The sequence below is a fragment of the Helianthus annuus genome, chromosome 16, assembly GCF_002127325.2.
Source record: "Helianthus annuus cultivar XRQ/B chromosome 16, HanXRQr2.0-SUNRISE, whole genome shotgun sequence".
NCBI lineage: Eukaryota > Viridiplantae > Streptophyta > Magnoliopsida > Asterales > Asteraceae > Helianthus > Helianthus annuus.
The window spans coordinates 42664309-42680096 of NC_035448.2; the positions used below are offsets into that span (position 1 = coordinate 42664309).

The following is a 15788-nucleotide window of genomic DNA, read 5'->3' on the forward strand; positions in this document are numbered from 1 at the left end:
TGAAGTTTCACTGAATGGATTCTTCTCTGAGGTGGGTATCTCTATTAGCTTTTGCTGAATGAGATGAACAAATATTCATGAAAAAGAGACTGATGACAGTGATATGTCATCATGTCACTTTGTTCTTGATGGATATATTAATGGCATGAAGGGATCAATACATTCGAGCAGGCGTTGATCTTCAACATGTCACCAAACAAGTATATATCAAACCACAATAAAGGATGCCACAAAAATAAGCATCTTCTTAAGACGGGCGTTATGTAGGAAAATAAAGATCTACATAAGGTATTCAAAACAGGTTCAAAACGCCAAAAAGGTTAAAGTAGAAGAGGCTGATGACAGTGAAGATTTGGATGAGAAATTAGATTATAATTTTTATTTTTTTTTTCATTTTATATTGTTTGTTATCTAATTCTCTGTTGTTTATTATCTAATTCTCTACTAATAAAAAAAATTGAGAATAAAACGCCAAAAACTACAAACAGCAAAACGCCTGATAGTGTGAAAACTGTGAGAACGGATGCTAGCAAAGACGTTGTTGCTATATATAAAACGCCAAACAAAGTATTACTGGAAAAAGCAACACTAATTGACAGATGAAACTGAACGAAACAATAATTGCAAAACAGTAAAATGAAGAGACGGTAACATTATTGCCACCATTTATTATATTAAAAGCCACTACATGGAAAATTGAATTTATTTGTCTTTTCAAAACGTCATAATTGCCTGTCACATTATAGACTTGCATCCTACATGGCACAACACTTGATAGAAAAAAAATAAACATCAAGAAAATTACTGATGTTTTTTACATTATAGGCTTGCATCCTACTTGGCACAACAATCAAAACCATACTTAGTTAAAACGCCAAAATATTTACTATGATCCTGATCTAAAAACAATAAAAATGCCGCGTATTTGTTAAATGCCAAAAAATGAAACCGTGATGTGACATGCGTTTAAAAAAAGAATATGAAAGGACAAAGAAGCCCCTCCGCCCTTCTCTATGTCGCGTGACACGTGTTGGGCCAGGATGCGTTCTCACCATTCTCACACTTTTGGGCGTTTTTTGCTGATCCCGTTTATATATATATATATATATATATATATATATATATATATATATATATATATATATATATATATATATATATATATATACATATATGTTAATTTTTTTTCTATAGTAAACCCATACCAATTCAAACGTAAGCCTATTTACAAATCATTTTTTTATGGTTTAAAATTTAGCTCACTTGGCATTAGGTTTATTAAACCCATTACTAATTTGATTTTAAAAATTATAACAATAATAAAGGACACATTTTATAAAACTTGAACACGATACATGAATTCTTAGAGACGCCACTACCCATATACATACTTTATTAAGACCATGCGTAGTGGTAAGGGTGAATAATGCCCCCACCCTTGGGCGTTTTCCGCCATGTGACAGTACAGTCATCAAGGGGCATTATTGGACGTTTTTCTTAAATGGGTGTAGTGGGGTTGTGGACATTATGTTAAAAGGGTGTAGATAATTAAATAAAAATAAAAACCCAACAAAAAAAACTATTGACCAAAAAAAGGAAGATTAATTGTGATTGACCCATCAAAATTGCACAAAGCGTGATTTAAAAAACGTCTGGGGGGTTTTCTTGAACAATAACGCCCAATAATGCCTAGGGGGTGGGGGTAGGTGTGTTTGAGGATGAAAAACACCGAAATTTACACCAGTACGCATGATACTAAGTAAATTGCCTAACTTGTTGACCCTAATTGAGATCTATAGAGCATGAAAAGAATTCCAATTGTCTCTTTCTGGTAGCTACTATATCTATTATTGGTTGGTTGCTTAAGACTTTTATCTTAAAAAGTGTAAAATGTAAAATTTGAAGCCTAATAAAAAAGATTTTTAGATGAAATAGGTACCCCACTTCAATTTCTTGTATAATATCAAATAAATCATTTGGAATTGTTATTTCTAAAAGTTTAGCAATGCCAAATGCTTCAAGAACTGATTTTGATAGCATTCGCAACGGTGGCGTAAACCCGGATGATATAATGATATGTATATATTATGGGAAAGCATACAAGTATATACACGAGAAAATATCATAAAAAACCAACATATATTCTCATTTTTCTTATAAAACTTCCTCATAAAATCAACATACTTTCTATTTTATCTCAAAAAAATTCCTCTAACAATTTTTTAAACATTAAAGTCCCTTCATATTTTAAAGTTGAACAAAATTATGTCAAATAATTTAAACAACTTTGAACCATTAGAGGTGTCCATCAGTTCTTTTCGGTTAATTCGATTATTTGGTTCGTTTTACTCGGTTTGAAATTTTTTGGGTTAAACTAAAAATCAAACCAAATTAACGGAATTTAAGTACTTCAAAACTGAATCACAAACCACATTTGTATTTGGTTTGGTTTTCGGTTTCAACCGAATACAACAAATTCATATAATTGGATTTATTCGAGTAAATATAAAGTATGGTTTACTTTGGCTACTCGGTTTATTGGGCTATAAATTTTCAAACATACCTAAGGTTGAAACATAACTTAACGTAGCAAGCTTTAAAAAAAGTTTTTGCTATAATTTAATATGTAAAGAGACTTTAATATTCAAAAAAATTGTGGAGCGATTTTCGTGAAACAAACCAGAAAGTATTTTTGTTTTTTTTACATGCTAAAAGTTGTTGAGAGACTTTTATATGAAAAATGAGAAAGTATATTAGTTTTTTATGGTATTTGCCCTTATTATTATATAAAAAACTTCTCTACCTTATTTTTTCATCTTCTTTTCTAAAACCCCACTCATTTCTCACCCTTTATCTCTTAGACCATGGGGTATGGTGGGGCTTGGGTTGGACATTTGGTGACACGTGGATCTTGAATATTACAAACCCAAAGCCAAGTATTTTAGGGGTATGGTGGGGCTTGGGTTAGGCGGCGTGGCCTAGCCACATCAACATTTTTTTATATATATTTTTATTTATAACTACGTAAAAAATAAACATACATATTTTTTTTAAAATACATAAACATACATAATAATTATCAAAATAAAAAACAGTCATTCTTCGTCGTCTTCGTCGGTTTCGAACCCAGGAATCGTTGAAACATGTTCCACCAAACCAGCTCGAAGGTTCGGATGTATATCCCTTGACTTTATTAAAAATTCATTCGCCGCTTTATCTTCGTCTGTTACGTTACCTGGTTGGGGGTCATCGTCATCATAGTAGATAACGACCGCTCTACCTTCATCCTCCAAAATCATGTTGTGAAGAATGATACATGTGTACATCACGTTTCCAATTTGATCCTTGTCCCAAAGTCGACAAGGCATTGCCAATATTCGCTACCTTTTCTTCAAAACACCGAATGCTCGCTCGACGTCTTTACGTGCAGCCATCTGGGCCCTGTTAAACTTTAATCTCTTTGGATCTGTGGTACCGTGTCTTGTGAACGATTTTACGAAAACCCCCCACTCTGGGTAAATCCCATCAACTAGGTAGTACCCGTACACGTACTCAACCCCGTTTACAAAGAAACTTCCTTTGGGTCCTATACCATTTACCCGATCATTGAAAAGAGGCGAGTGGTTTATGATGGTAATATCATTATGTGAACCTGGCATACCGAAGAACGCATGCCATATCCAAAGATCTTGGGACGCACCCGCTTCAAGCATGATGGCTGGCACCCCGTGAAATCCACTAGTGTGAGCGCCTTGCCATTGGGTAGGACAAAGTTCCCAAGGCCATTTCATACAATCTAAACTACCTAGCATCCCGGGTAGCCCATGATAATCTGCGTGATGTTCCAATATTTGTTGCATGTCACTGAAGGAGGGCTTTCTCAAATATCTTTTCCTATAAAGTTCTAGAATACACGAACAAAAGTTGTGAAGAGTTTCTCTAGCTACACGTGCAGATATTTTTAAATAGTCATCCATAATGTCCGAACTATTGCCGTACGCTAACTGCCTAAGTGCGGCCGTGACCTTTTGCCACGTACTAAATCCTAATTGCCCGGTGACATCGGGTTTTTGTTGGAAACAAACATATTTCTCCTCAAGATCTCTAGATATTCTTAAAAATAAGTTTCTACTCATACGAAAACGACGCCTAAACATTTTTTCATCATACTTAGGTTCCGCTGAGAAGTAATCGCTTACCAACAAATCGTTAGCGGTGTGCCGTTCACGAGTGATGTACCTTCTCCTCCGTTTAGGTTGTTGAGTCTCTTCCTCATCGTCTTCGTCTTCCACGATAGCTTTCACCACCGCCACGATCGTTTGTAGAAATATTTCCGCACCATCGTCAGATGATGGTGACGATTCACTATAACTTGAAGAACTCATGGCAATATTGTGTTTTATATGTTTGATATTGTGTGAGAAAAATGTTAAATGTGGTAAGTATTTATAAAGGAATTTTTTTTTTAAAGTAGCCCCCAACGGCTACTTTTAATGGGCCAATCACAATCCGCCAACTCACCTTGCTTCCCAGCCCCACGCCCGGCTTGAAAGCCAAGCCCCAAAGGGCCACGCCCCAACCCAAGCCCCATACCCCACGGCCTTATAAATATTTTTCTATTCACTTTCTTCCTTTCACTCCAAATTTCATTTCTCTACTATTCATCTTCTACAATCTCTCTTACCTGCAACCAGGTCTTTATGTAAGATACCTCAATGATGGTTTAACCATTAAAAAATCATTTTCTCCATTAAAGCTGAAGCTTTCCATGTATTCACAAATCACAGGTGCTTCACAATATTCGCTAAGGTGCATTTACCGGGGTTGATAAGAGCTTTGATTTGACTTAATTCACCAACTATGTTGATTGCGAGTGGGGTAAGATTTTTATTGATTATATGTACTAGAGTTAAATGCACGGTTGGTTCCTGTGATTTACAGATATTGCAGACTTGGTCTCAATGCTTTAATAATTATAGAGTTGGTCCCAATAGTTGTAACTTTTGCACTCGTGTAGTCATTATCAATAATCTATATTAAATATCTCAGTTAAGTGCGTATGACATGTCTATTATACCCTTAAACAATTAAAAAAACAAAAAAAATAAAAGAAAAGAAATGGACCCACCTTTTTCCTCATCTTCTCCATCTCTCTTTCTTTCTCTCTCTCCCCAACCCTTCTTCTACCACTTCACCACCATCCATCTACCATATTTAATCACACAAACCCATATCAACATCCGTTTAATCAAAGCAAACAAAAATCAATCCTGACAGTACCCATGTAAACTGCCGAAAATAAGATAATGAAGATAATAAATTATAGTATAGGGGCTAGTGTGTAACATGGTGTTCTATAAACACCCTCATTGTTTAAACCCTAATCATAACTTACAATTCAATACAGGCCTCTTTTTGATCTCTATGCCGGTTGATATGGTATCAGAGAAGTGTTTCTGATTCTTGAAACCGTTTTTCTCATCATCTACAATCTATCCCAACCAATCCAACCTCAAATCAGAAAAACCTGACAATCAAAATCAAACTCCGAAAATCGAACCAATCGAACCATTGCAAAACCTAAACCATAGAAACCCCCCTCAGAGCCGCCGTGATCTCCGCCAGTGGACGTAGCCGGCCAATAAAATAAAGAAAAGTTTCGATCTGTAATCCCGTGATCGTCACCGTCACAAAAAAGATAAGAACTTCTTTTCTTTGTTATTTGTTTTCATAGAATGGTGTTTGTAAAAAAATCAACAAAGGTTATTTGTTGTGTTTCTCGATGAATACAAAAGGATTTAAAGCACTAGGCTCCACCATTTAGAAAGCAATTTATTGCTTATATTTCACATCGATCAACAGAAAACAATCTTTTCTCCTTTTTATTGTTTTGTTCAATCAGTGGAAATAAAGAAAGGAACTGACACATAATCAACTTTGTTAAAAAAAGGAAAAAATGGCTAATCACCAGGTCTATGAGTTGTTAAAAGACTATACTTAAACAAGGTGGGGAAGCCTATTTAATAACCCAGAACAGTGGTGATCAAAACAACCCTTGGATCTTTGATTGTGGAGCTACTGATATGATGACGTACGAACCATTGGACTTCGTCTCTACAAAGAAACCAAACACAACCCACATCAAAACTGCAAATGGCGAAAATGCCTTAGTAAAGGGAGGAGGAACTGTTGAAATATCTCCCAACCTAAGACTGTCAAATTGTTTATATGTTCCTTCGTTAACACACAAATTGTTATCAATAAGTCATGTTACAAAGGAACTCAATTGCACAGTTCTAATGCACACTCATTTTTGTATCTTACAGGACATCAGAACTGGAAAGATAATTGGGCGTGGTACTGAACGACAGGGCATCCTTCCGGGGATCTACATCTTTTACTCCCTGAACTCTTCCTGTCCAACGATGCTTGCTCAGTCAGGGGCTGCGATGCTTGCTCACGGAACAAAGAGTAGATAAGCATGGCTTTGGCATAAGAGATTAGGGCATCCTTCCGCTGGGTATCTACATCTTTTACTCCCTGAACTCTTCCCGTCCAACGGTACATCAGATTGTGAAACATGTGCCTTAGCCAAAAGCCATAAAAAACCTTTCAAACCAAGTAACACTAGGGTCAGTGAACCTTTTTCACTAATACATTCGGATGTTTGGGGTCCAGCTGAAACTAATGGAGGTCAAAATTTCCGTTTCTTCCTATTATTTGTGGATGAATGTACCCGGATGACATGGGTGTATTTTTTAAAACACAAATCTGAAGTCTTTGACAAATTCAGACTGTTTTACACCATGGTCCAAACTCAATTCAAAACCAACATTCAGATCTTACGATCTGATAATGGAGGGGAGTACGTTAATAACTCCATGAAACAATTTATTCAAGAGAGGGGAATGATTCACCAAACCACTTGCCCAAAACACCCAGAACAAAATGGTGTAGTTGAGCGAAAAAATGGCATTCTGGTAGAAATGGCATGGGCTCTTATGCTTGAATCCAAAGTCTCTAAATCTTTTTGGCCCGAAGTTATAAACACATCTGTGTATCTCCATAACCATTACCAACCAAAGCCCTTAACCTAAAAACTCCCATAGATGCCTTATCCACATTTACCAAACTACCCCCACCTTTTACCTTACCACCTAAGGCCTTTGGGTGTACAACTTTTCCCCATATACCCAAAATCGAACAATCCAAACTTGACCCATGTGCCGAGAAATGTGTCTTTGTTGGTTATGAGGTGAATCAGAAAGGATACCGATGTTATAAACCATTACGACGTCGTGTGATTACCACTGTCCACTACGACTTTCTTGAAACAGAATATTACTATCAGTCCCATCTCAGTGGTCAGGGGGAGATAGAGCATGAGGACACACTGAGTTGGTTGAAGTGGACTCCATCCACAGGCAAAGATAAGCCATCTTTTACATCCACAGGCGCTAAGCCCGTCGAAAATCTCGCCCAAGAATCATCCAGACTGGTATTTGAGGTAAGTGACTCTCCAAACCTTGAAAATGTGAATGAATCTGATGAAGTTACCACTAACAATCATGAAAGTCCCGAGACAATGGAACAGGTAGAGACTGCTAAGCAGAACAACGCAACCCAAGGCGAGGTCGAATCTAACAAACAACATCATGTAGGCTCTGGAACAACGGGAACATACGTTTTACCACCTAGAGCCAATAGAGGGGTTCCTCCAAAACGGTACTCCCCAGAAAGGGAAACCAGAAATTCGATGTATCCTGTAGCTAATATTGTTGACGGGAACTTATCTGATAGTGCAAAAGCATTCGTTACCTCACTATACTCCGAACAAATACCTAGTTCCGTAAAAGAAGCCCAAGGTAAGAAGAACTGGAAAGAAGCAATGGAAACGGAGATGCATGCTCTTATGAAAAACAACACGTGGGAGAAGTGCACTCTTCCTAAAGGAAAGAAAACAGTTGGATGCCGGTGGGTGTATTCAATCAAATATAAACCTGATGGCTCCATTGGAAGATACAAAGCCCGTATGGGATCGATTACTCTGAAACATTTTCTCCAGTTGCAAAAATGGACACCATCAGAGTCCTTTTCTCCGTGGCAGCCAATAAGGAGTGGCCTCTCCACCAGTTTGATGTTACAAACGCATTTCTCCATGAAGACCTAACGGAAGAAGTCTACATGGAAGCACCTCCAGGTTTTTTAGGGAATTTCAAAGAAGGGGAAGTCAGTCGGTTGAAAAAGTCTTTATACGGGCTAAAACAATCTCCTCGGGCATGGTTTGGAAAGTTCACTTTGGCCATGAAAGAATATGGGTATCACCAAAGTAATGCTGATCATACTCTGTTCCTCAAGAGAAGAAATGGCCTTGTAACTTGTTTGATCATATATGTAGATGACATGATTATTACAGGAAATGATGTAGAAGAAATAGCACGGCTGAAAAAGAATCTGTTCTCAAAGTTTGAAATGAAGACCTTGGGAATCTCAAGTATTTCCTCGGGATAGAAGTTCTCAGGTGTAAACAGGGGATCTTCATCTGCCAAAAGAAGTATGTCCTTGATCTCCTGGCGGAAACTGGGTTGATTGATTGTAAACCAGCAGATACTCCAATGGTGGTGAACCACAACCTTCACATGGAACTTAATGGAGAGCTGGCAGACAAAGAAAGGTATCAAGGGCTTATGGGCAAGTTAATTTATCTTTCGCATACTCGCCCTGATATAGCTTATGCAGTTGGAGTGGTAAGTCAGTTCATGCACCAACCACAAGTTGCTCACATGGAAGCTGCTCAGAGAATTTTAAGGTACCTCAAGGGGACCGCAGGCCATGGAGTGTTGTTCAAAACGAATGGACATTTAAACGTTGAGCTCTACACAGATGCAGATTGGGCAGGAGATAAGGGAAACCAAAGGTCAACATCAGGATACTTCTCCTTGGTCGGTGGAAACCTTGTTACCTGGAGAAGTAAGAAGCAGAAGGTGGTCGCTCTGTCAAGTGTAGAAGCAGAATTTAGAGGTATAGCTCGAGGGTTAAGCGAAGTTATTTGGATTAGGAGGTTTTTAGGAGACATTGGTTTTCCCCAAAGGGCACCTAGTAAAGTTATGTGTGACAATACGACTGCGATACAGATCTCAGAAAACCCAGTTCAACATGATCGAACAAAACACGTGGAGGTAGATCGACATTTCATCAAGGAAAAACTGGAGGAAAGAATCACAGAGCTCCTATATGTTCCGTCAAAAGATCAACTCGCATATATTCTTACAAAAGCCGTCAACGGAAACACATTTAGTAGCTGCTTGAGCAAGTTAAGTATTGGTGACCCCACTACTCAACTTGAGGGGGAGTGTCAGAAAGAAGATAATAAAGATAATAAATTATAGTATAGGGGCTAGTGTGTAACATGGTGTTCTATATAAACACCCTCATTGTGTAAACCCTAATCATAACTTACAATTCAATACAAGCCTCTTTTTGATCTCTATACCGGTTGATATAAACAAATAAACATATATGTCAAATCAAATTGCATACAAGAACTGAACACAAATTAAAAAGAAATCAAACCTATATAATAACCTTAAAGAACCATCCCTAGTGGTTTAGTGGTGACCACGGGCCTTTAAGTTCCACCTATGGTGGGCCCGGATGAGTTTTCCCCTCCAAGTCTCATGTTCGAGTCTGGGTGACAGGTGTTTCTCATTGAGGAGTTTAAATTGGGGATCCATTATGCGAGGAGGCTTTCTAGTGTGGACCCGATTAAGACAATGTAAGCTAGATCTCCCGACAATTGCGAATAATTCACACCTTTAAAAAAAATAACCTTAAAGAATTCAGATTATGTTTGAAATTAACTTGGCCAGAAACAACGCAAGATTTTAAATAAAAACTAACCAAAAAATGTGTCAGAGAAACCATTATTTTCGTGGATGCCCTGAAATGTCGTATGGGTTGCAGCAGTTGGTAGTCGAACGATAAGGGGGCGACTGGAGTGGTGGTTATTATGAGTGTCATAGCAGGTCCGAAGCCGGAGATGGGTGGTGGACTAGTGGTTGTGACGGAGATGATGAAGGTGGTTTGGGGATATGGTGGTTGGTGATGGTAATGTACGGTGGTTGTGGTTTGGGGAGGTGGTGGTGGTGGACGAATCTTAAAGGGTGGAGTGGGGGGAAGAAGAAGGTAGGATGGGGGGGGGGCATTTATTTCCATTTGTTTTTTTAACTTTTGGGGTAAAATAGATATTTCACACACACTTAACTGAGATATTTAACATAGGTTAGTGATAAGGATCACAAGAGTGCAAAAATTACAACCACTGGAATCAACTCTGTAATAATTGAAGCATCGGGACCAAATCTGCAATATCTATAAACCACAGAGACCAACCAAACATTTAACTCTATGTATTATATAAGATAAGATTTACGGATTGGCCGTTGTTACCCGGTTTCCATCAATGAGATTTTAAGTAGTACTAGTAGCAGTAGCAGTAACAGTAGCAGTAGCAGTAGCAGTAAGAGTAAATTACTATTTTGGCTCCTATGGTTTAGCCAGTTTAACTCTTTTAGCCCAAAAAGAAATATTTTGACATATCAGACCCCGAAGTTGTATTTTATAATGGTTTTAGCCTCTGACACTTTGTTACTTATTTGTAGTTAAGTGTAAGGGTAATTAGGTCTTTATATACATTAGGGGCTATTTTTATAATTATAAGGTTCTTTTAATATTTAAGAGATTATTAGTGCAATTACTCAAGTTTTTTTAATTATTTCGTTATTTTCACGATTATTATTTAACAAAATATGTTTTCTATATAGAATAAATATGTATTTTAGTAAGCGTTTGTTTTATATAAACGTCGTTTTAAAAATCATGTATTTTCAGTAAACGTTTGTTTTTTATAATTTGAATATAATCGTTTCTAAAACAACAAATATACATATGTGCTTTATTAAAAGGTACATGTATTAGTTGAATAAAAGTTGTGTTTAGAAATAATTTGAATATAATTTTAAAAAACATAAAAAGAAAGGTACTCAAAAAAAGAAATGTCAAATTAGAACCACGTTCCTATTGTCCCACGATACAGCCTTTTATAAGTAGACAAATTTTGAGAAGATAGAAAGAAGCAAAAATGGCTTCCCTGCCCATCTTGACTGTTCTTGAACAGGCACAAGTATCACCACCAGAGGCCACTGTAGGCGATAGGTTGTTACCACTTACTTACTTCGACTTCTTGTGGCTAGCCCAACCTCCTATTCACAACATATTCTTTTACGAGCTCTCCATCACACAAACTCAATTCATTCAAACCATTATTCCCAACCTCAAACATTCCTTGTCCATCACTCTTCAACATTTTTTTCCATTTGCTGGTAACTTACTTGTGTTTCCTACATCTGCCAAAAAGCCCGAAATCCGCTATGTTGAGGGTGATTCTGTCGCAGTTACTTTTGCAGAATCTAACCTTGATTTCAACGAACTCACCGCAAACCATCCCCGAGATTGTGAGAAGTTTTACCATCTTATACCTCCACTAGATCACGTTCAAAAAACTTCAGATTCCACAAACATCCCGTTGTTCTTCGTTCAAGTGACACTCTTTTCAAACTCTGGAATATCTATTGGGATGACAAATCACCATTGCCTTGGTGATGCTAGCACCAGGTTTAATTTCTTGAAGGCGTGGACATCGATTGCTCAATCTGGTTCTGATGAGTCGTTTCTAGCTAATGGAACGATGCCGTTTTATGATAGACTGATCAAAAACCCTAAACTAGAGGAAAGTTATCTAAAATTTGCTCGACTTGAAACATTCAAAGAGTACCAACCTCCCAAACTTGAACCAACAGATAAAGTTCGAGCCACATTTATATTGCCTCGGACCGTGCTCCTTAGATTAAAAGAATTGGTGACGACACAAGTACCAACAATAGCATACGTATCATGTTTTTCTGTTGCATGTGCTTATATATGGAGTTGCATAGCGAGTAGTACACGCGAGAATGAGCTGCAAATCTCCGGTTTCATGATCGATTGTAGAGCGCGAATGAATCCCGCACTCCCAGCAAGCTACTTCGGCAACTGTGTTGGTTGGTGTTATGTTCCGGCACAAAGCAAAGTATTAACGGGAAAAGAAGGGTTCGTGACTGCTGCAAAACTGCTTGGAGAAAGTCTACATGAGAGATTGACTGATAAAGATGGAATCATGAAAGATATAGTATTTGATGACTTGTTTTCCAGTGGGGTTCCTCCTACAATAATTGGGATTGCTGGAACACCAAAGCTTAAGTTTTATGATATGGATTTTGGGTGGGGAAAGCCCAGAAAGATTGAAACTGTTTCTATTGATTATAGTCAATCGGTATCCATGAATGCATGCAGAGAAAAGGATGAGGATTTGGAAATTGGTCTTAGCCTTCCGATCAATCAGATTAAGTTATTTGTCAATACATTTGAGGAAGGCTTAAAACCATACGTTTAGGCTATCTGTAGTCATAAAGCTGTGCGTTATGCGACACGTGTCGTGTCACGTCACACAAGGGTTTTATGGGACGTTATGTCATTATAGCCCGTAGTCATAATTTTTATTTTTATTAATTAATTAAAAAACATTTTACTATTTTTGATTGGTCAAAGTTTTAAAACTCCTCTCCATCATGCCGCTATCACCATACCGCCCCCACCATTTTCTTCCCCATAGCGCCGCCCGTCGTAGTGTTCAGAGTGCTATGGGGCGCTATCAGACAAAAAAACCCAAAGATAACGCCACACTATGGAGTACCTTAGATTGGCGATAGATTACATATATTGTTTTTGTCTGTTACTTTGTTTTCCTATTTTGTAGGTCTTTATTGTGGTGGTTGTGATTCATAAATAAAATTTCGTATTTTCGTGGTTTTTATTGTGATGGTTGTGATTCATAAATAAAAATAATATGTTTTAATTTTCTGAATTTGCCATGTTAAAGGTTTAAACCAACCATATCATTTTTTATATATCATGATTTTTTTTACTACGATACACATGCTCCCTAATCTATGCTTATAGTTAATACGCATGCGCTTCGCGACTTAAATTTTGAACAAACAATCACTTGGTTGAAGAGCACGTCGCTATTATATCACTACTTGGGACAATATATTTGACAAATTAAATCCTATTTTATGAATTCTTATAAAAGATTATCCGCTTTGTTTAAATAATTTAACTATTTTAGTAGAAACTATTTGAGAAACAAGTTTGGTTTTCTTTCCATCAGCTGTTTTTACCGAATAAAAATATACCGAAAATGTTTTTGAAATTTAAACATGAATTAAAGAAACATTACCACTTGAAAATATAAACAAAGGATAACGAGGCACATGGTGTGCTGTGTCAGGACCATCAATGCACATCCCCATCGTTTGGCCTACGTGAATAAATCAACGACAAAGTCTGCACCGTACTAAATTACCCTGGTAACGGCGTGGGGTATGGTGGGGCTTGGGTTGGGCATTGGTTGACACGTGTAATGGGGTGGCAAACATGGCCAAACCCACATTAAACACGGTATGACCTGGGTGGGGGTTTGGGGCGTGGGTTTGGTGGACTTATGGGCTCGCCGGCTGGGCTGACCCGCTGGGCGGGCAGACCCAATATGATTTAAAACACAAATTTAATTTTTTTTAATATTTTTAAATAAAGAAAATTAAAAAAAAATCCTAACTTTTATATTTGCTTTTTATCTCTTCTCTCAACGCCAAGACTATTTCTAACTCGTCACCCTGTAGGTGATCAATCGGCTGGGATATAATTTTCAAATCATCCCGTCTTTGTTTCAGGGCATCTCTAGCGGCATCTCTAGCTTCTTTGCTCCTTCGTATTTCGGCCCTTTGTTGTTGGAATACGTTGAATGTATCCAACTTGCATGAAATGTCATCTAACTGGTCGCTGTATATTCCCCTACGCGAGCCAGAACTCCCAGCTGAAGGCGATGCCGTTTGTTTTTGAGCACGCCTTCTTGAGACATTTCTTCCATGCTCGGGCCGGTTTGGGCTTGGCGAATCATCCAAAAGGTCCTCAAACTCTTGATCTCGTGCATCAGATTGGGCTTGGGACGAGGCCCTTGACCTTTTGGAAGACGAGTTAGTTTCGCTACCAATGGGGATATTCGCCCACTTTGGATGAAATTTACAAATCTCCCAACAATGCATGAAACGGAAGTCGGTCTTCATATTTGATTTGAATGCGACCACTGCATTGTCAAAACGTCGGCTTCGGTTTCACCACTTTTAGGGTTTTGCTTTGCTTTATTTAAAAACTCACTAAATTTTGTAAGCTGGGAGCTTATCTCGCTCCACTTTGAGGATAAGCTATCGTTTTCACGATAAGTCTCCTTACCCATTTCTTCATGGAATTCCCTACTAACCGATTCCCACAGGGCGGTTCGATGTTGCGAATTTCCTATTTTAATAAAAAAATATTAATATATTACAAACTCATATAAAAAATAACCATTCCATTAATATAAAGTAAGGTTAAGAATACCTAAAGTTGAATGTTGAGATTGTTCACACCAAGCCCTCGCTGATGCAACTTCTTCAGCATAGACCCATTTTTGTTGTTTTCGTTTGGCGGTTTCAACTACTTTATCCTCCTCGGTTTTTTTCTTATGACTTCTTTTTTTGATGGGTTTCAATGCGGAAGGACCCTCTTTGGGTGGTTGAGTTTCGGGAACGGATTCGTTTTGTGAAAGGTCGATGGAGGTTGGCGAAAGGTTGATGGGCGATTGGGAAAACGGGGTAGGTATTGAATCTTCGGTGTTTGGGAAGTTAGTAAATAAACGATTCCCGATATACGATGCATAACCGCAATGTCGGGCATAGGAGAGGGTATGAAAAATGGACGAGTTATTGGACGAGTGGGTGGTGGGCTAGGATTATTTTCTTGGAATCCATACGGGTTGCTCGGGTCAAAAGGACGGTTGTAAGGATGTATTTTTTTCGTTTTGTAGTAGGAGAATTGAAGATGTATAGAAGATGTGGTTGAATGTGGTAAAAAATGGAAGTAAAATGTGAGTTTTAAAGTGAAAAAATGGAAGAAAAAATAATTTTTTAAATATAGCCGTTGGCCAACGGCTAGCCCAACAGATCTTTTCTTTTGGCCATTCACAAACCGCCATGTCACCTTGGTCTCCCCCCCCCCCACGCCCGGCTTGAAACCTAAGCCCCAAGGGCCCACGCCCCAACCCAAGCCCACCCGGGGTGGTGCCTTGGGCGTTTTCCCCCAACCCACGCCCCAACCCAAGCCCCATACCCCACGGTCTAAGGCCACCCGGGGCACTGGGCGTAGGGAGTGGTGGACGCAGGATTTATTTTTTATTGGAGTTCATTTTTTGTGTAAGGATTTTTCACAACCAAACATTAAAACTTTCATGTCGGTCATCGTAGTCGGGTCGAGGCTAGGAAATAATGTAGAAGCATTTAGTGAACATGAAACCACTATATTATTTGTTGGACGTTTTATTTGATAATCAATTGTTACATAAAATCGACATTCAATTTATCATTTAAAAAAAACAAATTAGAGGGTCAATGGGTCGTTGTGATATTTTAAAACACTAATTTAATTTTGATGGAAAAAAATAAACTAAAATACAAGACACGTAAGACTTGAACTTGGGATCTATTTATTGGAACACAAGGGGATTTACAACCACACCACCTTTGCTTTTAATACTATGGGGTCTAATTAATTTATTTTATGGGGTCCTTGAAAAATTTAACATACCGGTTCTACTA

General features: G+C 38.0%; 1 protein-coding gene across 1 annotated transcript; it reads left to right on the plus strand.

Moving 5' to 3' along the window:
* The first annotated feature begins 10974 nt into the window (after positions 1 to 10974).
* Positions 10975 to 12910, plus strand: LOC110924012 (malonyl-coenzyme A:anthocyanin 3-O-glucoside-6''-O-malonyltransferase-like). Its single transcript, XM_022168060.2, has one exon. The coding sequence runs from the start codon at positions 11141 to 11143 to the stop codon at positions 12488 to 12490; it is 1350 nt and encodes a 449-aa protein (XP_022023752.1). The 5' UTR covers positions 10975 to 11140; the 3' UTR covers positions 12491 to 12910.
* Positions 12911 to 15788: the final 2878 nt, after the last annotated feature.

Bases quoted from the DNA above. Each gene is read 5' to 3' on its own strand.
- LOC110924012 (XM_022168060.2), top strand. From the start codon at position 11,141: ATGGCTTCCCTGCCCATCTTGACTGTTCTTGAACAGGCACAAGTATCA.